The sequence below is a fragment of the Nyctereutes procyonoides genome, unplaced genomic scaffold (genome assembly GCF_905146905.1).
Source record: "Nyctereutes procyonoides isolate TBG_1078 unplaced genomic scaffold, NYPRO_anot_genome, whole genome shotgun sequence".
Lineage (NCBI taxonomy): Eukaryota > Metazoa > Chordata > Mammalia > Carnivora > Canidae > Nyctereutes > Nyctereutes procyonoides.
The window spans coordinates 2,794,593-2,818,483 of NW_026575137.1; the positions used below are offsets into that span (position 1 = coordinate 2,794,593).

Sequence of the window (23,891 nt, forward strand, 5' to 3'; positions counted from 1 at the left end):
TGCATACTTGCAATCCGTATATGTTCTCTGGTAAGATGTCTGTTAAAGTCTTGGGGTCATTTTGTTTTCATCAGACTGTTTTTTTATTGTTGAGTTTCAAGAACTTTTTTGTACATTTTGGATATCAGTACTTCATTATATGTTTGTATATAAATACATACATATACGTATATTGTTTTGTGTAGTGAAGTGAATATAGATAGAACTTTTACTAAAAGTTTGGCCACTATTATATCAGCATAAATTAATCCAGTTTTTTATTTTATTTTTTTAAAGATTTTACTTATTTATTCATGAGAGACAGACAGAGAGAGAGAGAGAGAGAGAGAGAGAGAGAGGCAGGGACACAGGCAGAGAGAGAAGCAGGCTCCATGCAGGGAGCCCAATGTGGGACTTGATCCTGGGACCCCAGGACCATGCCCTGGGCCGAGGGCAGGCACCATCCTGAGATCTGAGCCATCCAGGGATCCCCCCTAATCCAGTTTTTAAAAAGATTTTATTTATTTGAGAGAGAGAGAAAGCACAGGAGCAGGGGGAGAGGGAGAAGCAGATTCCCCACTGGGCAGGGAGCCCCATGCAGGGCGGCTGATGCAGAGCTCAATCCCAGGACCCTGCGATCAGGACCTTAGCCAAAGGCAGATGCTCAACCGCTGAGCCACCCAGGCATCCCGAGGAGCATAAAGTTGATTGTACTTACTGTTGTATAAAATTTTCTTCTGTTGCATTTTAACCTCATTAAGAATTTACAGAAGCAGAAGGAGGTGCAGGCTGCACTATGGGGTATTTAGGTCAGGTCTAACGAAGAATAGTTCAAGTTGATCTGTATTTAGTGGTCCCTAAACAATACAGTGGTTACCCAAAGAGGTACCTCCTGGGACTTGCAGTTACCACATTATGCAGCTGCTGTGTGGATGGCAAGAGACAGTGGAAGATGATAGTTGAACAGCCACCCTTACATCTTTTATGGAAGGCTCATGACCACTAAGAAGCTTTTTGCATTAGTTTGTCCATAAACAACACTGCCCAGTTCAATTTGAAAATTCAAATTGACCCAACTCAAACCCTTGGACAGCACGGACAGTACTTATAATCCTGGCAGGTCACAGAATTCTCTTTATTTTTCACTCTGAGCCCAGAACACCCACCACTCCAGGGCTGCAGTCAGTTCAGCTGAGCTTCCAGCCCTAGGACAGCAAGCCTACCATGCCTCCAAGACGACATGGACTGAACACCTTCCTCTCAGCAGGGACCAAAGGGCAGCAGAACTTCTGGACCAAGAATCAAAAATCAGGTGGGTTCCCTCACTCCTCAAGCTGCAGCCTGCAGAGGTGAAAGTCAGGAAGGGGATAGGATGAATGGGCCTGTGGAGCCAAGCTGGGAAAGGATGGGGGGGGACATCCTTTCCCTATTAGTAAGTCCCTATTAAGCTATTATTAAGTCCCTATTAGCTGTGTGACCTGGGGCTGGTTATTTAGCTTCTCTAAAGCCTCAGGGGGCAATTAAAGTATCTTCCTCAAAGAATGCCGGGGATCTCATGGCTGAATGTGGGTAAACGTCTTAGTTCAGACACTGGCCATGGTAAGCCTTTAATGAATAGCAGCTCAATTACTTTTTTTGGGTGTGTGTGTGTGACTGCGGCCATTGTCATTATTGTTTTGTTTTGTTTTGCTTACAAATGTTTTATTTTGTTGTTTTTATAAATTTATTTATTATTGGTGTTCAATTTGCCAACATATAGAATAACACCCAGTGCTCATCCCGTGAAGTGCCCCCCTCAGTGCCCGTCACCCAGTCACCCCCACCCCCCGCCCACCTCCCCTTCCACCACCCCTAGTCCGTTTCCCAGACTTAGGAGTCTTTCATGTTCTGTCTCCCTTTCTAACATTTCCCACTCATTTTTTCCTCCTTTCCCCTTTATTCCCTTTCATTATTTTTTATATTCCCCAAATGAATGAGAACATATAATGTTTGTCCTTCTCCAATTGACTTATTTCACTCAGCATAATACCCTCCGGTTCCATCCACGTTGAAGCAAATGGTGGGTATTTGTCATTTCTAATGGCTGAGGAATATTCCATTGTATACATAAACCACATCTTCTTTATCCATTCATCTTTCGATGGACACCGAGGCTCCTTCCACAGTTTGGCTATTGTGGACATGGCTGCTAGAAACATCGGGGTGCAGGTGTCCTGGCGTTTCATTGCATCTGTATCTTTGGGGTAAATCCCCAGCAGTGCAATTGCTGGGTCGTAGGGCAGGTCTATTTTTAACTCTTTGAGGAACCTCCACACAGTTTTCCAGGGTGGCTGCACCAGTTCACATTCCCACCAACAGTGCAAGAGGGTTCCCCTTTCTCCACATCCTCTCCAACATTTGTGGTTTCCTGCCTTGTTAATTTTCCCCATTCTCACTGGTGTGAGGTGGTATCTCATTGTGGTTTTGATTTGTATTTCCCTGATGGCAAGTGATGCAGAGCATTTTCTCATGTGCATGTTGGCCATCTCTGTGTCTTCCTCTGTGAGATTTCTCTTCATGTCTTTTGCCCATTTCACGATTGGATTGTTTCTTTGCTGTTGAGTTTAATAAGTTCTTTATACATCTTGGAAACTAGCCCTTTATCTGACACGCGACGTCCTTGAGGGCAGAGGTGGTGGTGATGACAAAGTACAAAGTGTCATTGTGTCAAAGTGTCCCAAAGTGTCATTATTGTTTTGTACTTTGTCATCACCACCACCTCTGCCCTCAAGGACGTCGCGTGTCTCCCGCAACTTCAGGGGCCAAGTGATTCGCGTCTTCCCAGGATGGCCCTCTAACCAACACCTTCCAAGGGTGACCGCTCAGGAGGCAGAAAATCCCCTCTGGAAACCCCTCTCTCTTTCTTCCCGCCCCCCCCCCCGCGTCTCTATGGAGCCCCCTCGCGTTGCCCCCCAGCTCCAACTCCGCGCGCCTCAGGGGCCCTAACTCGGCCCCGCCCCCCCCCCCCCCCGCCGCCGCCGCCGCACCCGCCTCCGCCGCCCCAGGTCTCTATCTCGCAGGTGCGGGCGCCTCGGTGCGCGCCGCTGCCCCCTGGCGGGCGAGGCGGGTAGCGCCGGGCCCGGGTCGGAGCGCTCGGCTCCGCAGCCCAGCCCGGCCCCCGCCCGCCGCCTCTTCTCGCTGCCCCGCCGCGTCTCCGCCGCCTCCCACCCGAGGGACCATGTCGCGGCTCAGCTGGGGATACGGCGAGCACAACGGTGAGCGCCTCCCGAGATCTGGGGGCAGGGGCTTTGCCCGGGGGGCAGGGGCCCGGGGGACCCACCGCGCCCCGCAGAACCCACGCTGGGCGAGAAACTTCTTGGTTCCTCTTTAAATTGGGCAGCTTTGCCCGGAGCTGAACGCAGGAAGTGGGGGAAGGCTTCGTCTGGTGCAGGCAGGCAGAGAAAAGCGTCTTTTGCAGGGTGTTAAGCAGGGGTGAGAGGTGGTGTGAGATCCCCCCAGACCCGAGATCCTCCCAGGTGTCCGTTCACCTTCCTTTGAAAAGCCCAGGACTTTCCCTGCTAACAGCTACTTGTCAGTTAAAGGCTCGGAGATGGGAGGTCTGATGACATACTTGAATGAGGACAAGTTCGCTTTCAGTTTTTTAAAGTTCATTATTCACTTAGAGGAAATCATGGAAAGCATTTGAAGCTACTTAAGGAATTTTAATCATTTTAATAATGCAAGCCTGAAGACTTAAGCTGCCTTCTTGGCAACCAAACTACTGCCGATTTCTTTTCTTTTTTAAATATTTTATTTATTTACTCATGAGAATACACAGAGAGGAGAGAGAGAGAGGCAGAGGGAGAAGCTGGCTCCAGGGAGCCCGACATGGGATTCGATCCTTGGTCTCCAGGATCGCGCCCTGGGCTGTAGGCGGCGCTAAACCGCTGCGCCACCGGGGCTGCCCTACTGCCAATTTCTTAATAGCTGTTACTGTAAAATAATGCAATGGCGATTTGCAATTGGTTGACTGGTACCATTAGCTGTAGGAAGACTTAGGTTCTTTCTAAAAAATGAAGTTATGCTTGCGGCTCCTTCACTTTCTCCCTCTCCCACACTCATCCTTGCAGAGACAGAGGATTTTTTTTTTTCAGAGACAGAGGATTAACAAAGGATTATTTAAAAAATTTTTTTAAAGATTTTATTTGTGGGGATCCCTGGGTGGCGCAGCGGTTTGGCGCCTGCCTTTGGCCCAGGGCGCGATCCTGGAGACTCGGGATCAAGTCCCACATCGGGCTCCCGGCATGGAGCCTGCTTCTCCCTCTGCCTGTGTCTCTGCCTCTCTCTCTCTCTCTGTGACTATCATAAAAAAATTAAAAAAATATTAAAAAAAGATTTTATTTGTGTATTCATGAGACACACACACACAGAGAGAGAGAGAGAGAGAGAGGCAGAGACACAGGCAGAGGGAGAAGCAGGCTCCATGCAGGGAGCCCGACGTGGGACTCGATCCCGGGTCTCCACGGTCACACCTCTGGGTGCAGGCGGCGCTAAACCGCTGCACCACCAGGGCTGCCCAGATTATTCAAAATTTGACACGTAGGTGAAAATGCATTTATTGATGAGAGTGACAGTAATAATGATATGTATGCTTTTCTTCCTCTATATACTAAATCATCAAAATAACCATTATTTGAAATAACTGCAAAGTGACACCAAGAGAGCCTTATAGTAAATCACTGTCAAAATTAGATGTGTGAATACTACTAATTATAGTAATAATACTTTCCTTGGATTAATATGCATATTATTGAACAGTACCATATATTTTATAGAAAGTTTATTTTCACAAGAAACAGAAAAGCTTCATTTCCAATTGTAGATTTTTTTTGAGGTTATGATTAACTTGCCACTTTAAAAATGGCAGCAGGTGAAATTAGAACTTTAATAATGAAAGGTATAATTTAGGGGAATATCTTTTTGATTGAGACTATAATTTTAACCTCACATTTTGCTACTTTCCATTTATATTTTGGGGGAAAAAAGCCACAAAACAAATTTCTTTTCATTTCCCTCTCTGCTGGAATAATTTAAATTTTTGTTATTTATAGTTACTGGCTTTGACAATGCCCTCACTATGTTAGGAAGAGGAAGGGCATTTTCAATCAATGAGTACTGATTACTCTTTAATACATTTATATGTTAGAAAATATTGGCTCCAGTGAAGCTCATCTTCAGAAATTAAAAAAAAAAAATCTGTCTCTGAAAAGTCATTACCAAGGAGTGATTTTGTTATTCTGCTAAGAATTATAGGGCCACTTCCTGCTTTAGATACACTAGCTTTCTGAGGACCATGTCTGGAAGGAGATCAACTGTGGCAAAAGCCTACTGGCAATGTGTTGTATCCTGACTGGGCAAGTTTGGTTGCCTGTTTTTGGTTTAGACTGGCAGAAGCACTGAATGAGCAGATAAAAGGTAACTTAAACTGGTTATAGTAGCAATGATAAAATGGAATACCAAGGGTTGAGACATTGGAGGTGGGTACCACCTTCACCAAAAACTTGTAAGTTCTTCCAGTAACCTGTGATAGTTTTGTTGGTTTAGTTTAGGGAATGTGACAATTACTAAAAACTAAACCTCTCTATAGATATTCAAAAGTTCTTGAGTCAGTGGAAGAATCACTGTCCATCTCTACTTAAGAACTATGTTTAAAAGAGCCCCTTGAAGAGGCAGGGAAATGAACCCACTATGGTGGTTAATAAATAATACTGATTAATTTGTGCAAAGTGATATTACTTTTATTTTACTTTGGTTTGCCTCTGCTTTTAAAAATTCTTCTTGTTATAAAGGACTGGAAATAAGAGAGTAAAGAAATTAGGAAGAGAAAGAAAAAGGTCAACAATATTTTGTGATACATGCATCACATATTTGAAATCAGATTCTCATCAGGTTAAATCAGACTTGGTGACAGTGAGATAGAAAACTTTTCACTTAAAGCAAGAACTAGATTGTGCAAGGAAAGAGCACTAGGAAGGTAAAGGAGAGTACTTCATACATCAGGGAATGTAATGCCTTTCCTGTAATAAGTTGTAGGCAAGTTTTGATGTTCAAGTTGCTTTGAAGTCCAAAGTGTCAGACTCAGGAGTAGAGAGCTTATAAGTTGTGTGTATGGTTATATATTCATGCTCTGACTTTTTGTGCCGGAAGCATACGTGAGCGAAAGAGCTTAAGCTTTCTCCTTTGCAAAATTGAAGAGTAATAAGGAACATTAGATTTAGAGATGGGAGCTGTTGATAATTGTGATATATTTGAATTTCTTGAAATTTCTTCTAAATCTCATCTTTAAAAATATTTGTTGCTGTCGGTAACAAATGTTTAATTAATTGTCATGCTGTGCCATTTAATTTTATTTTATTTTAAAGCTTTTTATTTATTTATTCATGAGAGACACAGAGAAAGAGAGGGAGAGAGAGAGGCAGAGACATAGGCGGAGGGAGAAGCAGACTCCCTGCAAGGAGCCTGGTGTGGAACTTGATCCCAGATCCTGGGATCTCACCCTGGGTGAAAGGCAGATGCTCAACCACTGAGCCACCCAGGTGCCCCATGCTGTGCCATTTTAATACATACTTGAATATTAGAGAAATCAAGTTAGTGAAATCGGGAAAAGTTAGTAGCCCTGTGCTTTACCGACCTGATGGTAGCTGTGTAAATTGCAGGCATAGTAGACATAATAAGAACCATTCCGATCTGTAAAATGAGTCAGGGGTTACTTGAAGCTGCATTCTTACTCTTGGTTCGGGAGGCAGGACTCGAATCAAGTCTCCCAGAGAAATGAAGAGTATAGACAAGGGAATTGCCTGCTTATTGGTTCATGTTAATTTACCAAACGTGTGTCTCACTTGGGAACTGGATGCAATTTTGACTTTTTGAATAGAGGATCAGGATGACAGTTGTCCCTTATGTTGGAATTCAAATGTAACTTTGGCAAAATAACCACAGAAGGACCTTTGGAGGGGTGCCTGGGTGACTCAGTTGGTTAAGCATCTGCCTTGGGCCTCAGGCCATGATCTTGGGGTCCTGGGATGGAGCCCTGTGTCAGGCTCCCTGCTTGGTGGGGAGTCTGCTTCTCCCTCTATCCCTCCCTCCTTCTTGTACTTTCTCTCATTCTCTCTCACATAAATAAATAAAAGGTCTTAAAACAAAAAAAGGGACCTTCTGAAATGTAGAAAGAAGAAAGAAATTGTTACCTGACTCCACTGACCATAATCAACTATATTACATTTCCTGACGTGGTGTAGTCATTTTATTTCGATTCTGCTGTGTGAAAAATTTATGCATTTCCTTAGTATGCCTGTTGCACATCAGAGGTAACTGAGTTGAGGCCTGGGTGACACCTGAAGACACAAGTAAGTGGCAGAAGAAAGAAATAGGGATAGCATTTTTGAGAACTGCACCCCCCCCCCTTTTTTTTTCTACACAGCTTTTTCAGTTCCATTAATTCTTTCAACCCATGAACTTACTGACCTCTGGAGCTACCACAGATCATTCTTGGAGCTGAGACTAAATCTCATTGTTTACAATGATGAATTGTGCTGTTGTTTTTAGTTTGGTAGAAAGATACCTTTGGAAAGTACTGTTTTTTTCCTCTAAAGATTTATTTATTTTAGAGGGAGAGAGTGAGAGTGAGCACGGGTGTGTGCAGGCGATGAGAGAAAGTCAGAGGGAGACAATCTCAAGTAGTTCCATGCTGAGCAGGGAGCCCAATGCAGGGCTCGATCTCATGAGCCATGAGCTTATGACCTGAGCCAAAACCAAGAGTCAGACTCTTAACTGACTGAGCCATCCAGATGTCCCTGGAAACTACTTTTTAAAATTTACATACCTGGGTAGCTCAGTGGTTGAGTATCTGCCTTTGGCCCAGGGCGTGATGTTGGTTGGGTCCTAGGATCGAGTCCTGCATCAGGCTCCCTAGAGGGAGTCTGCTTCTCCCTCTGCCTATGTCTCTGCCTCTCTTTCTGTGTCTCTCATGAAAAAATAAATAAAATCTTAAAAAAAAAAACCTTACATGCTTTTCGCCCATAGGGGTTAGTTTAATGCTGCAAAGGAGTTAAGGCAAACCAGGAGGTTTTCATAACTATAATAAAAACTGCTAGTCATATAAAAAAAATTAGGGGATCCCTGGGTGGTGCAGTGATTTGGCGCCTGCCTTTGGCCCAGGGCGCGATCCTGGAGACCCGGGATCGAATCCCACATCGGGCTCCCGGTCCATGGAGCCTGCTTCTCCCTCTGCCTATGTCTCTGCCTCTCTCTCTCTCTGTGACTATCATAAATAAATAAAAATTAAAAAAAAATTAGATGTGAAGTTCCTGAGGATGAAGACCTTATTTGTTTTTCCATCAGCTCAAGCACAGTATGTTGCACCCAACAAATGTTTGCTAAAGGAAATAACTTATTTAGTCTTTTTTTTCCCTCCCGGTCCTATATATTTAAGGTCCTATTCATTGGAATAAATTTTTCCCTATTGCTGATGGGGATCATCAATCTCCGATTGAAATTAAAACCAAAGAAGTGAAATATGACTCTTCTCTGCGACCTCTTAGTATCAAGTATGATGCAAACTCAGCCAAAATCATCAGTAATAGTGGCCATTCCTTCAGCGTTGACTTTGATGACACGGAGGATAAATCAGGTTGGTTCTTTTTTTTTTTTTTTTTTTTTTGATGGGTGGGGAGGTAAGGGTCTTGGATGATTGGGCTGTGATTTCTTTTCTTTCATATTTAAAATATCTATGCATTATATGTTCCTTATTAATACTTTGCTAGAACTTATAATAAAGGTTTATTTTTACTATTTCATGGCATAATGTCTTTTATGCTGTCAATAAGCCATGGACCAGCCAAATAAAACTTCAGTTTACTTGTTAATTTGATAACTAAGTGGAGTAGGAAAAGAGAATGTCCTTAAAAATGAACATTTAATCCTTCTTAAGCATATTCACTTCCCAAAGAATCATCATATCCAGTTTAAAGTTAAGGTGAGAGAGAAGATTAGAGAGAATCAAATTTTGGAATACTTCTTAAGGCTTCTGACAAATTATTTTTAATTTTAGTTTAATATCAGGATGATGCTGTATTTGCTCTATTCATGAAAAATATAGCTAATTTATAAAAACCCTAAATTGGAAGAAGGTTTTCATTTATTCATTAAGCTCAGATTTAGGTTAGTAATAAAATCTGTATTTATGTGATACTATATTGTTAGCAAAAATTATAAGCCCACAAAATTTTTCTCATATTTGTCAAATCCATGAAAGATATATTTTCATCAGAGCATTGTAAAAAATGCACGAAGAAAGATTAACACATGGTATTTTTAACTTTTTGAGGGAGGGAGGATCTTGCCTTTTATATACTATATTCAATGGTCTTTCCTTCAAGCTTCCGTTTGATGATCTGTATTAATAGATACGGTTGATGGATACGTTGTAAATAGTCTAAGGCTTCTGAGCATAAAGTTTATACCACCCATAATCATAGTTTGGTTTATATCTCAAACATAAAAACTTGAGGCTAGGGACACCTGGGTGGCTCAGTGGTTGAGCATCTTGCCTTTTTTTCAGGGTTTGATCCTGAGTCCCAGGATCGAGTCCCACATCAGGCTTCCTGCATGGAGCCTACTTCTCCCTCTGCCTCTGTCTCTCTCTCTCTGTGTCTCATGAATAAATAAATAAAGTCTTAAAAAAAAAAAAACGACTTGAGGCAACCCACTCCTAGTTTTAGAATAAGAAGCAATTAAATGTACTTCACCTAAAACTTTAAGTTTTTTTTTTTTTTAAAGATTTATTTATTTAGAGAAAGGGAGAGAGAACATGAGTGGGGAGAGGGGCAGAGGAAGAGGGAGAGAATCTCAAGCAGACTCCCTGCTGAGCGTGCTTGAACTTGACCCTAAGATCATGACCTCAGTCAAAACCAAGAGTCAGGAACGACTGGGTGGTTCAGTGGTTGAACATCTGCCGTTGGCTCAGGTCATGATCCCGGGGTCCTGGGATTGAGTTCCACCTTGGGCTTCCCGTGGGGAACCTGCTTCTCCCTCTGCCTATCTCTCTCTCTGTCTCTCATGAATAAATAAAATAAAAATCTTAAAAAAAAAAACAAACAACCCAGAGTTGGACGCTTAACTGACTGAGCCACCAAGTGCCCCAAAATGTTTTTATTTATAAATGTAGGCAGCCTTGGTCGTAAAAAATTCCTACTCTAATTTGCTTGATGATGATCTAGGTTTCCTCTCTCTCCCTCTCCCTGTTTCCTCCTTTTCCTTTCTCTCTTCCTCTTTCTCCCTCTTTCTCTCTTCCTCTTATTTTCCCTGTACTTTGGGTTACTCCGGGGGAATCAGTTCGTGTTTCCAGATTTGACAATGTGTCTGTGATGGGTAATGTGTGCCTCTCCCCTATGTGAAGGTCTCTTTCCTATCTAGATCACAATGAAATTACCAGGGTTAATTGGAAATATCTGTAAAGTACTTTGTACCCCTCTGAGACAGAAACCACATAAATATGGGTCATGATTCTCTTTCTTTTTTTCTCAAGATAAATAAAATGTTTCATGGTGATTCTGGGTATTAAATCAGTGAAAAAGTAGAGACCACTATAGTTAAAATAAATTGTTGGCCTTTTTTTAGTAAACTAAACAACACAAAGACACTGTCTATAGCAAACCACTTTGATTTGAAGAAAACAGTTTCCATTTTGTAAAGAAGCCATTCTTGACCAAAATTAACTCTGAATCTCACCAGCCAAGAAACCACATGCATGGTCTTTGTAGGGCTTCTTTTTCTAGGCAGTTGCATTTCCTGTGGTTAACCTCTGGTGACCCACCCATTCGAATTTTAATAGTCCTTTTAAAAGAGGGCAGGAAAAAAAATAAAAAAGGGACAGAGGACATGAAATTTTTTGGGAAGAATTCCTGTTGGCCATAGTGGAAGGGAAATGATAATCTGATAAGGAGAGACAAGGACATTCCACCCTAGCTACGGGTCTTTCTGTACTCAGACAGGATCTCACATCTGGGAATCTCATCTGACTGGCCCTACAACTCCTCCTGTAGCACCCAGGCTTGTCCTATCACAGAGCTTCCCACATTGCATTGTAACTGCCAGTTGGTTCTCTTTCCACTCAGCTGAAGACTCCTTGTGAGCAATGTCTATGTCTCACTCATCTATCTAGCATGGTGCCTTGCACACAATAGGTACTCAACAAATGTGTGTTTAAGTTAAAAACATTTTTTGGGTGCACCTGGGTGGCTCGAGGGTTGAGCGTCGGCCTTTGGCTCAAGTCATGATCCCGGGATCCAGGGATCAAGTCCTGCATTGGGATCCCTGTGGAGAGCCTGCTTCTCCCTCTGCCTTGTCTCTGCCTTTCTCATGAATGAATAAACAAAATATTAAAAAAAAAAAAACCCGAAAACCCAAAAAATCTTTTGGTATGATGTTTTCTGGAAGACATAGAAAATTGATATGGCATTGTGGTACAGGACATATTGGTCTACATAGGTGAAGTCCCAAAAAAATTGCAAAACACCAGCAATCAATTAATATTTACCATTTGACACCCAAGTAGTTTAAGCATTAGTGGATTATTCATTGTTTGGATGTTTAATTGTTAAGGGCTGTTGTACTAATTTTTATATTTTAATAAAGGAGAGTTCCTGGCTTATAATAAGCATTTAATAAGTATTAATAACAAACTAATAATAATAAAACATAATAAATAACAGGCCTGTGTTCTTTGCATGTATGAGATATGTTGTGCTGAAATTATTTATTTATTTATTTATTTATTTATTTATTTAATTTTTTTTTCCATGAGATTTTTTTAAAGATGTCAAAAGGAAGCTGGCTTCTCGTTAAGAAAGACCTCCTAGGAATACCAGTGACTTGATGGATTCAGTGCTTCTTGTTTAATTTTCATCTCTAGAAATTGTTAATTTCTCAGTTATGATCTAGTTACCAGTTCTAGTTATGTGGTTCTAGATAACTGCCTGAAATCAGCCAAATTCACAATATCCGAAGTTATACATTAGAAAAGAACAAAAACAGAAAAAAATAGGGGTGGGGGAGGATACCTTAGTTGTATGATCCCCCCTAGAAGCCAAGATCCCCAGGTAACAAAACTTTATTATAATGTTTCCTTCACCAGACTGTAAGTTACTTGACGATAGGGATGACCTTACCCATCATGCCATACTTAGTATTAAACAAAGTTACAGGCCCATAGTAAGCTCTTCAGAATTGTCAGATGAATGAGCAATGGGAGAGCAACCAGGTGTGCATATGCTCAGAGCAAAAGAAGCTGGACTTAATGAAGACTTTCCTGGGTCCATAAAGAATTCAGGCCCCAGGGACTGGAAACATTTATGGCTTTAGTCTTTCTCTCATGGTATAATCCTGGCAGATTTGTGCTGTTTGGTTCCTCTTTTCCTAGATTCCAAGCAAAATACAGATGTGCTATTCATTTAGCTTTACTTCAGAGAACTGTTTACCATACAGTGATTAGGCTTCGACTTTCATTAGATTCATAGTCATAAGAACATATTCTTTAGTGATTCCCAGGTCACTTCCTCAGTAGCCACCTTATAAACCAAAGTTTATGGAGAAGTGCTTCTACAGGTGAGGCCTCTTTTCTACTTTTTTGTTAGTAGTATTTATTGATGCAGACCCTGTCTTAGGCACTAGAAATACAAGAGAACAAGACAGACTCTTCCTTAAAAGAGTTTGTATCCTGGTAGGATAGACAGTAAATGCATGCACAGACAAGTGTGTTAACTTTGAAATTATTTTTTTTTCTGATTTTGTTGCAAGCATGCTTATCACTTAAGGCCACTGATGACAGAGTCATTTCAGAAAATGAATGGGACTAGCAAATTTCTAACAAAGTCAAATTTAATGGAGTAACATCTACATTGCTAGTTTCATAACATTGTTGGTCTTTGCAGCATATAAGAAATGATAAGGACCCTTTTACTAAGATATTAAAAATTTCCCATACTTTTATGGCATTTGACTCTGATTTCTTAATCTCCATAGACCTCTTATATGAGTGTTTTATTTGAGATAGATTTAGGAAAAATCCCGAATGAAAGGATAAGTGTACATGTGTACCAAGTATGATTTTGGAGAAATGATTACTCATTTTCAGATATGAGATGGAGACAATATTTATTTACTCATCTAGGTTACAGAGGAAGATGAATGATTTAATACTTGAAAACACTAAGTCATTTTCCTTAAAAATAATTTTTATTGCTATTATTCATTTCATTATTTTGTTATAGACTATCTCAAAGTCAATGATAAATTAACCTTAATATTTTGACTCCCTTTTCCCCACCCTGTGTTTCAGAAGAGCTCTGCTCTAAGAGAATATTTTCTTCACAAGTAGACATTTGCTAATCATGGTCCCGGTTTGAATATTTGAGTTGAAACACTTACATGTGGAGCCAAATATGTAGAGTGTAAGGCAATCTTTGTTGCTTAACTAGCAGAGCTATGCTAATCTGGCTTTAAACCCTGGATTCAGAGCAGACTTTCCAGAGATCAGCCATTATTCTTGGATGTTTCCCTAACAATGTGTGTTTTTTGGTATTGCTTCCTTCCTCCTGAGCCAATTTGTTTGCATCTTCTCCCAAAGTTAATTTCACATTGATTACTCAAGCTCTCTAATCTGCTTTTTATCTGTGAAGGAATGACTTTGTGTTTCAGCTCAGGTCTTATGCTACAGCAAGAAAAAAAAAGGACAATAAAAATGTTGATTTCTTTGGCTAAAATTAACAACTCTGGCAACAATAGATTGACAAGGATGCAGAGAAAGGGGAACCCTTTTGCACTGTTGGAAGGAATGCAAACTGGTGCAGCCACTCTAGAAAACAGTGTGGAGGTTCCTCAAAAAGTTAAAATTACCCTATTATCCACCAATTGCACTACTAGGTATTTACCCAAAGGTTATGAAAATGCTGATTTGAAGGGGCACATGCACCCTAATGTTTATAGCCACACTGTCAACAATAATTAAACTATGGAAAGAGTCAAATGTCCATCGACAGATGAATGGATATATAAAATATATAAATGTTACTCAGCCATCAAAAAGAATGAAATCTTGCCATTGCAACAGCATGGAGGGACTAGAATGTATTATGCTAAGGAAATAAATCAGAGAAAGACAAATACCGTATAATTTCACTCCTGTGTGGAATTTAAGAAACAAAACAGATGACCATAGGAGAAAGGAAGGAAAAATAAAATAAGATAAAAACAGAGAGGGAAGTAAACTGTAATAACTATGGAGAACAGACTGAGGGTTGCTGGAGGGGAGGCAGGTGTGGGATGGGCTAAATGAGTGATGGGCATTAAGGAGGGCACTTGTTGGGATGAGCACTGGGTGTTATATGTAAGGGATGGATCACTAAATCCTACCCCCGAAACCAATATTACAATATATATTAACTGACTTGAATTTAAATAATAAAAAAGAATTATTGATTTCTTTTCATTTGAAATGCCATTGCATCCGTGCTGTATGGAATCACTTAGGGAAATGTGCTTTTAAATTAATTTATCTGTGAATCAACCTTGAAATTGTTTGTTTAAAGACAAATCAAATGTATTATTCATTTATTCATCAAATATTTATCATGCATCTGCTCTGTGATAGTTAATGTGCTTAGGTGATGGGACCCAATCATAGTCTCTGTCCTCGTAGTGTTCAGTGGGAGACTCAGAACATGAAAACTACTCTGTTTATAACAGGAGAGCAAGCCCTAGAGTCTGCTGTCAATGCTTCTTCTCTTTTACTTTTCAGAGGGCTTTGGAAATAGCTATCTTAATTATTGTAAAGAAATCTGGATTGAAATGAATCCAAAGGAACCTCCAATCATTCAATCTTCCAAAAATGTTTTATTGCATATGCTCAGTTTTTTTTTTCCCTTGGTAGTTTTGGTAATTGTAGAAGGTAAGGAGCATCCAGTCCAATCTCCTAATTAAAAATAGACAAATGAACACAAATGTAGACAGAAAGCTGACGCCCACAGAAGCTTAAGTGAGTTTTGAAAGATCACATAATTCAGTAACTGAGCTGGGACTATTTCCAGGTTTGCTGATTCCAACCACACTAACTCTTAATCATTGACGTTCAACTTTAGTCAAACTGAGTGAGGAAGAAATGAGTTCGGTTTGTACTGGTTAATACAGACAACCGTCTGGATCATTTCTCTCCCGCTGTATAGCCCAACGAGAGGTGTGCTTTAGGCAAATGTATTTTCCCTTTCTTCCTTGCTGTTTGTAGAAAACTGCTTGTGATACCTCTTAGCATCTTTTGCTTCTGTAGGCTCCACATGCAACATGAGACTTGAACTCACGACCCTGAGATCGAGGCACATGTTTTCCTGACTGAGCCAGCCAGCCATCCCATGCCATCTTTTGTTTCTTATGTAAGATGGACCATTCCTGGTGCTTTTGAGATACCTCTATCTCTGTATCTTTGTTTTCCTATCTCTGAAGAGGAAGTTCATTTAAATCAAACTGCTATTAAGGCTGCATTTCACAACCTAGCACTTCCATTGAATGTTGATGGGGGATTTGTAACACGTAAGGTATGTTGAACATCCAGTGCTTTCTTATCTCCCATAACCTTTAAACATGCCCTATAAAGATTTTTTTTAAAGATTTTATTTATTTATTGACACACAGAGAGAGGCAGAGACACAGGCAGAGGGAGAGGGAGAGAAGCAGGCTCCATGCAGGGAGCCTGACGTCGGACTCGATCCCAGGTCTCCAGGATCACACCCCAGGCTGCAGGCGGCACCAAACCGCTGTGCCACCGGGCTGCCCCCAATAAAGATTAATTAGGAGGAGACAGTTTAGAACTATGCTTTCTATAAGGAGCTTTTCTCTATCCTTAAGATAGGATTCTGTTGCCAAAAAAAAAAACAAGTTAATTTTGTCCCATTTTTTTTTTTAATTTTTTAATTTTTTTGTTTGTCCTGTTTAGATAGAATTCAAGTACAGAAAATCTGCTTACTTGGCCAATTTTTGTAGTAGTCCTAACAACAATAAAACAGTAATAATAGAGAATGTGTCCAGCAAACTGATTGTGTGCCAGGCAGTGATAAGTTCTTTTTGTATTCAACTTTTTTACTCTATTTTCAAAATAGCATCAGGAGGAGAGAGTGTTACTATCTTGAGCTTACAGACGCGAAAGCTAAAGCTTTGAAGTCAGGATTGGTGGGAGATGACACAGTAAGAGCGGGAGCCCAGGTGTTCTCATTGCTGGAGCCTCTTCTCAGCCACAGTGCTGGGCTGCTGGGCCAGGCTTAAGGCAGTCCTCTTTACATATCACATCCTTATCCAGAGATCCTGACATCCTCCAGTAAAAGGACCAATTCTTTACTGTTAGGGACCGTTAATTTCTTCTACTTTCTAACCACTGTGTCTGTTATGATTTCCCACATGTCCCATAAAAATCTGTACCGTGAACTCTCCAACCTTTTAAAATGTTTGTTTTCATTCGTCATGTACCTAAAAATTGTATTCCTGTCTGCAAACTGAATGAAACGTTTGTAAAAAAAGATTCCTGGGAGAACACAGGCATGTTGAGTAACTCAGGGAGGTGATGTGGATTGTAGCAGCATGTTTGAGTATTTTTTTCTTGCTAACAACTTAAAATGTGTTGGTGTTTAGTTCTACGTGGGGGTCCTCTCACTGGAAGCTACCGCTTGCGACAGTTTCACCTTCACTGGGGGTCTGCTGATGATCACGGCTCTGAACACGTGGTGGATGGAGTGAGATACGCGGCAGAGGTAATATATTATCCCACACATATTTATGATTCAGCATTTTCCCAGGTGGTGCGATTTAACAAATACAGCGGACAATTCTCTTGACTCCACATTGATCTTGAACCAATTAGGAATAAGTGTCTGATATTGCTTTATTCCATCAGTATGAGAGTTTATCAGTATGAGAGCTATAAATGCGGTCCTTCTGAGCCTTACACTGACTCTGAGAACCTAGAGTTCTTGTACTCATTCTAGAAATGAGTAAACTGCAGAGTTGGAGAGATTAAATAATTTAGCCAATTAGGAAGTAGTTGAGATGGTTTAAACTCAGGTCTGTTTGATCACAATTACAAACACTTTCTATAATATCTGTTGTGTTTCCTGAAAGTCCAGAGAAGGTAGAGAAAGAGACATTTGATTTGGGCCTAACTGTGTAGATATTTGGTCCAATAGCATGTTTAGAAGTGATAGTAAATGGCAAAATTCCTTATAGGGAAAAGAAACAAAGGCACAGCTCTCCTAAAATCTACATTACCTCTGTATTTACGGGTATAAAGTGGAATCTCTGTTAATTATTGAAGTCACTGGTAAAGCATAACACAATAAAGCATTCATTGATTTATTTTATTTATTTATTTATTTATTTATTTATTTTTCATTTTATAAATATATTCATTAATAATACTCTATGTTTTCTAATCCTCTGTTAAATGACAAGGCATAATGTACTTCAAGTTTTAATGCTGTTAAATATTGCCAGCACCCAACTTTTCCCTGAGATGAAAGTGAATTATTGTACGACTCAACCAAAGCTTTGTTCTAAATCTGAAAGGCTCTGTGGGGATTGAGCTGGTTTTGGATTACTGCTTTGTGATTTTCCTAAGCAATTAAAAGAAATTAGTCACATTGCTTTATGGTTATACTTTCCAGCGTCCTAAACTTGAAAGCATATTCTCAGAGAGGCTTTTTATCTGAGCTGGCAAGTTGTTTCTTAAAAAGAGCACTCATATCCTGAAATTTTCCAGAAGCACAGAGTCCTGACTTGCAGAGCAAGAGACACCTTTGTAGACGTTCCCCTCTTGAAGTAAAGCTTTGACTTGGGATTTCATATATTCTTTAATAAGTGTTTAATGCCATTTCGTATTTTATTCACTTGTTCAGGAATTCATTCACTCTTTAAGAATTCATTGTGACCCCACTGTGTCCCCCATCTTTGTCCAGCTTCCTTGTGCTCATCCTGAAGGAGTACTGGAAGGAAGTAAGGATGAGTCAGGGAATGTTTCCCTGTGAAGAGTCCTTCAACCCTAAACCTAAAGGATGAGCGGAAGTAAGCCAGGCAAAGGGCAGAGACAACAGTGGCCCTGCCTAAAATCATGTGTGAGGACTTGGGGTGGGGAGGAAAGCACATCATGTATTTGAGGACTTGGGGCAGGGCACAACATGGATTTGAACAACAAAGCGACCAGTGGGATTTGTGCCTGGAGAACAAAGAGGAGGGCTGCCAGAGGTAAAGTTGGAAAGGCTGAGGGGCCAGATTTTACAAAGGTAAATCCCGGTAAGGATTGTGAACTTAATTCTAAGTGCGGTGGGAAGCTGCTGACTGGCTTGGAATTGCCAAGTGATCATATTTGCATTTAAAAAATACTCAGGCTACAGTTTGAGCCTGTAACCCAATAAATTGGGTTGAAGCAGGAATGAATAAGGGGAATCAGTGAGGGGGCTTTTGGGGAAGTTCCAGGAAATAGATGATAGTGCAGTTAATTGGAGTGCTAGCTTCCAAGTACAGTTTCAGTGGGATTTGTTGATTGATTTGGTTGGGGGTGGCTTGTTTCTGGTGTGAGATAGGAATGCTGATGGAGAATGAAGAAGTCTGGGTCAGACTCCAGGGTTGCGAGGGGTTGTTAGAGGTAGACAATAAACACACGAATAAATGGTATATGGTAAATTCTTTGATAGGAATAATACCATGGGATCTGATTGAAGAGTTAGGAAAACTTTCTTTTCAATTTATGTGAATTGAGACTGAATGGCTAAGGAGTCACCATGAGAAAAATCTAGACACCTTCTCAGCAAGTGGGCACAGCAGATACAGATGGCCTCAGGCAGAAATGAAGTTGGCATGTTTAAGAAGTGAAAGGCATTGGCTTCTGGGATTGGGTGGGATTAATGAGGGATAGGTGATAGGCCATGTCCTAGAGAGGCAAGCAAGGACCATGCCTTGTGGGGCTTTGTAGTGCTTGGTGAGAAATTTAGAACGTATCCTTAATGTATTGAGACAAAGATAATGGAGGGTTTTAAGCAGGAGAATGTCATGTTCTACTTCATATTTTATAAACTATAACTAGCTGCTATGTGGAAAAGAGGTCAGGCAAATGTTGAAACAGGGAGACATATTAGAAGGTTAGGGACATAGTTCAAATGAGCAAGGGTGGTGGTTTGGGCTCTGAGGGTGGTGGAGGTGAAGAGAGGTAGATGAGTCCATGATCTGTTTGGGAAATAAAATCGGTGGGACTTGCCAATGAAAAGGATGTCAAGATTGAAGGAAGAAAAAAGAGGACTCTAGAAACACTCGTAAGACTTTGGCTTGAGCAAACATGAGGATCATTTTTGCCGTTTACTCAGATGGGCAAGTCCAGGGAGGAGTAAGTTGTAGAAAGAAGTTAACTTTCTGTTGTGTACATGTTAAGTTTGAGGTGTTTCATAGATATTCTAGGCTCACGTCCAAGAAGTCTGTTAGATACAGACCTGAAGTTTAAGGAAGAAGTCCAGGCTGGAGCTGGAGGTATTTGGGAGTCATTTGTTTCTGGTTTCAGGTTCAAAAGAATCCCTTTGCGCTCAGCTGTAGAAATGATTCTGAAGTGTTAATTAGTTTTTCCAGCCACTTTTTACCTAACTTCATGACTGTCACTGAGTTGTATGACATAAAAAGAAAAAGAAATGAAATGAAAGGAACAAGTCATTTAGAGTGTAATTTTGCTTAATTTTGAGTCTAATCTGATGATCTGTGACATTCTAGAGAGGGATTAAAGTGAACTGAATCATGAAAAACCTTATCCTAAGAGTTACACATCTATAAAAAGTAGACTAATAATCCACTCCATACTTAAAACTTCGTCTGATTACGGTTTGTGCAGATTATATAATAAGTATATTAAATATGTAGTTGATAGTAAAACTGTGATTTTAACCTTAATGGTGATTTTTGGCATGCTGAGCATAATTTACATATCAATAGTATGCAGTTAAAAATGCTAAAGTTGAATAATACTATTATTTAGAAATTATTGGGGCACTTGGGTGGCTCAGTGGATTGAGCCGGTGACTCTCTATTTCAGCTCAGGTCATGATCTCAGGGTCCTGAGATTGAGCCCTATATCAGGCTCTGCCCTCAGCGTGGAATCTGCTTAAGATTCTCTCTCCTTCCCTGCTGCCCCTCCCCCTGCTTGTGTGTTCTCTCTCTTAAATAAATAAATAAATAAATAAATAAATAAATAAATGAATAAATAAAAAATAAAAAAGTAAATTATTGTCTAACAAGGAAGACTCTTCTCATTTCCATTTTTGTAGTGGCTGCGACTTCTTGTCATTTGCTTAAATCACTGTGGCTGTCATTATTAGTCAGGAAATATGAGTTTGTTATTTGTTTGAGTTTTAATTCAAATATAAATGCAAATACAAGTGATATCAGTCCGTCTGAAGATTTTGGTGCCAGTTAGGTAAGGTGTGTGGGAGAGAGAAAGACTTGTTTACAAAAAACAGATTTCTCTTGCTGTAGTTTCCCATAATATTCTAAATAATTGTTGTTTTTTATTTTTAAAAAGATTTTATTTATTTATTTGAGGGAGAAAGCAAGTGAGCGTGAGCTGAGGTTAGGGGGGCAGAGGGAGAGGGAGAAGCAGACTCCCCTCTGAGCAGGGAGCCTGATGTGGGGTTTGACCCCAGGACCCTGAGATCATGACCTGAGCCAAAGGCAGACACTTAAGCGACTGAGCCATCCAAGTACCCCTAAACAGTTGCTGTTTTTAACCAGCAAAAGATTCGTCTCTCTTTGGTTACATATTCGTTTTCTAATCAGTTGACACCTATGCTTTTGGTGTCATCCCTTACTAAGTGAGCTGATGGATTGGCCCAGAGCCATTTAAAACAACATTAATGGTCTTTTCAGCCCCTCCCTTACAGTGGAATGTCATCTATCTCATGTGAACCAAATGAATTTTGTTTCATCACCCAGTGTTTTCAGATTTGGTTCCTCCTCCAACTATCTCACACCAACTTAGAACAGGGCACTACAGGGATCTACTCTTGTATTTTCCATCTGCATATCCCACAGTCTTCCATGCTTGTTTGTGGATGGGGACTATTGTATAGTTTTGTAGCTCACTGGTTGTGATAATTCTTATTTATCCAGAAATCCTGCATAGTAGTTGCCTATGAGATATGAAGTTATAGTTAAAGCATGGGATTAAAACCATGTTTTTTAACATACTAAATTCTCCCTTTAAGAATCATCTAGAAAGGTGATTTGTGCATGAAACCCTTCATATGTGTTTCCTCCCTGGCATGCCGAAAGGATTCCTTTAAAGGTTATTTTATCTGAAGTCAGTCTGTCATACGGCGTTCTTGGACAGCATGGCGTCCTCATGATCTTGGCCAGATTGTTTGAGCATGGCACATTCCCCTTTGGCATCTATCTTAGTTTGTTCTTCTGCTGAATCAGGAATGAAGATCTCCCCAGGTGCTTTTCTGTCTTACTGTTATTCTGCAGTTTTTCACGGTCGTTTGTGTGTTTGGGACACACTACTGTTTAACAGTGCAGAACATTTAGGACGCCTTTGGATTTTGCAGAAGGCCACTTGCATGAGAGCAGAGTTGTCAAGTAGGTATATTTTCTGTTTTCTAGAGTTCCAGGTACTCCAACTCCTTGCCTCTTTACTTCTTTCCTTTTCTCCACCTCAGTAGCACCAACTGCCTCTCATTTTCACCCTCAGACACATCCTAATCCCTGTTCCTAGACAAATCCTCCTTGTCTGCATTAAAACTTGCTGTCAGCAAACGGGCTGAACATATTTATAGAAGGTAATAAGAGTGTGAATACTGCTTAAAATAGTTCTGTTAAGGAGAATTTGCACTTTCAAGTGATAAAGAGTCTTTTTTTTAAAGATTTTATTTATTTATTCATGAGACACACAGAGAGAGGCAGAGACACAGGCAGAGGGAGAAGCAGGCTCCACGCAGGGAGCCCGACATGGGACTTGATCCTGGGTCTCCAGGATCAGGCCCTGGACTGAAGGCAGCACTAAACCACTGAGCCACCGGGGCTGCCCCATAAATGATGACCACCTGACTAGGAACAATTTGTACTGTTACTACAAACCTTCAGTTGACTTCTCCACCCCTCTGTGAGGCTAAGCTTGTCTAGTGGACTCTGTTATCTGACCTAATGCCGCTCTATTGCAATCCCACCATGGAAGGTTATGGAGGAAACAAGTCACTCAGGAGCAATGGTTGAAGATTTTGGGGGCTGGAGGAGCTTGGCAAGATGCTCCAGAGCATTTTACATAGTGATATGGACTTTTCTATAGTACACTACAGATTAAGTGGCCATAGTCCTTGTCTTTGGCTTTTGGACAAAAGCAAGTAGGAGGATTCTAATGTTATACACATGAGTGCACAGCACCAGAACATCTATATAAATATTTTATTTTCATTTATGTTCTTAAGAATTTTTCAAAAATGACATTTGAATTATGTTGCCTACCTCCCTTTCAGCTCCATGTCGTTCATTGGAATTCCGACAAATACCCCAGTTTTGTTGAGGCAGCTCACGAGCCAGATGGACTAGCTGTCTTGGGAGTATTCTTACAGGTGAGAATCCACTGATTTCATTTTAAATAATTAATCAGCCATGTTGGATAAAGAGTTTCAGTCATGGAAGGGATAGTCTGCCATTTTTAATAGTAAACTCATTCTAAGTTTAATGTTTTCCTTTTGAAATATATATTGAAAATTTACATATTAGTTTATGATTTATCTAATAGCCCAGAGCTACCATAGAAGCATTATCTAATGTTGCCTCTTGTCCATTGATCATTTTTATAAGAATAGAAACAGCAGCAGCAGCAGCAGCAACCATAGTAGCAGGAGTAACAACTGAGATTCAGAGAAGAAAATCTGTATTCTAGGCTCTTCCCGATTACACATTATTTAGAGATACAGGACAGAGTAAAGTTCAAGTTCCTGATTCTTGAAGCACTAGTTTCACCACAGTGGTTTGTTGTCTCAAACACACTGACCAATTTTTAAAAATCGATGTTGTGTTTTCCTTTGTCTCATACTCACATGTGGTTTAGCAAGTATCATTGTTATAATCCCTGTGGGTGGGTTGGGCTGTTCGGCTCCCACTGTGACTACATTCTTGCAGGGCGTGCACTTTTGCTCTGCCACCAACTCTGTGTGTGATGTTGTAACTCGTTGGGGCTGGGACTGGGGGAAGTACAGAGCAGAGTGGAGGGTGAGATGAATGGCAGTGGCTCCTTCCCTTTGGCCACCAAGTATGCTGGTGGCAGTGGAATGCGAGTGGGGCAAGAGATAATACTTTAATCCTGAAGGATTTATAACCTTAGGTAGATTTGGGACATCCCTAGTAATGAAAAGAGGTACATAGATTTTTTTTCTGATGATTTCTACTCGTGATAACATATTGTCTTGGTTCAGGACCTCAAATCACTTTAGGTTGAAAATGGGAGATGTTTTCTTAGAGTGCTTTGATGTCACAAGAGTCAGTTTGGATTTAGAGTCTGAAGGTCACATCCAGTTGAATAGTGCAAGTGTTATGTTGGAGTTTCCTGAGCATGTTTTCTCTGAAATTAACGTGTATATTAAACATTCATAAAGCTGAAAACTATGGAGCTGTTACTACTAGTTTTGGAATCGAGTTTATAATTCAGCCAAGGAGCCCTGTAACATTATCTTGTTATTCAGATTTCTCTGGCATGATAAAGCCAGCAGGTAAAAGACAGCTTCATTATAGAACAATCTCTGTTTGTTCTGGGCTGGCATACGTTTTTCAAGAAAACAATTCAAAACCAGTGACTGAGATGGAGT

At 40.5% G+C, this 23,891-nt stretch overlaps 1 protein-coding gene across 2 annotated transcripts in view; it reads left to right on the forward strand.

Annotated features, from left to right (window-relative positions):
- Nucleotides 1-3,100: 3,100 nt before the first annotated feature.
- Nucleotides 3,101-23,891, forward strand: part of LOC129495785 (carbonic anhydrase 13) — a 33,396-nt gene continuing 12,605 nt past the window's right edge. The window contains exons 1-4 of one of the 2 annotated variants that reach the window (XM_055303500.1): nucleotides 3,101-3,233; nucleotides 8,450-8,647; nucleotides 16,690-16,808; nucleotides 22,557-22,652. In XM_055303500.1, coding sequence (XP_055159475.1) covers nucleotides 3,197-3,233; nucleotides 8,450-8,647; nucleotides 16,690-16,808; nucleotides 22,557-22,652 — 450 coding nt within the window. In that variant the 5' untranslated portion in view covers nucleotides 3,101-3,196. Of the gene's footprint in view, nucleotides 3,234-8,449; nucleotides 8,648-16,689; nucleotides 16,809-18,202; nucleotides 18,333-22,556; nucleotides 22,653-23,891 lie in introns of those variants that run through there. The other variant, XM_055303501.1, reaches the window with a different exon arrangement.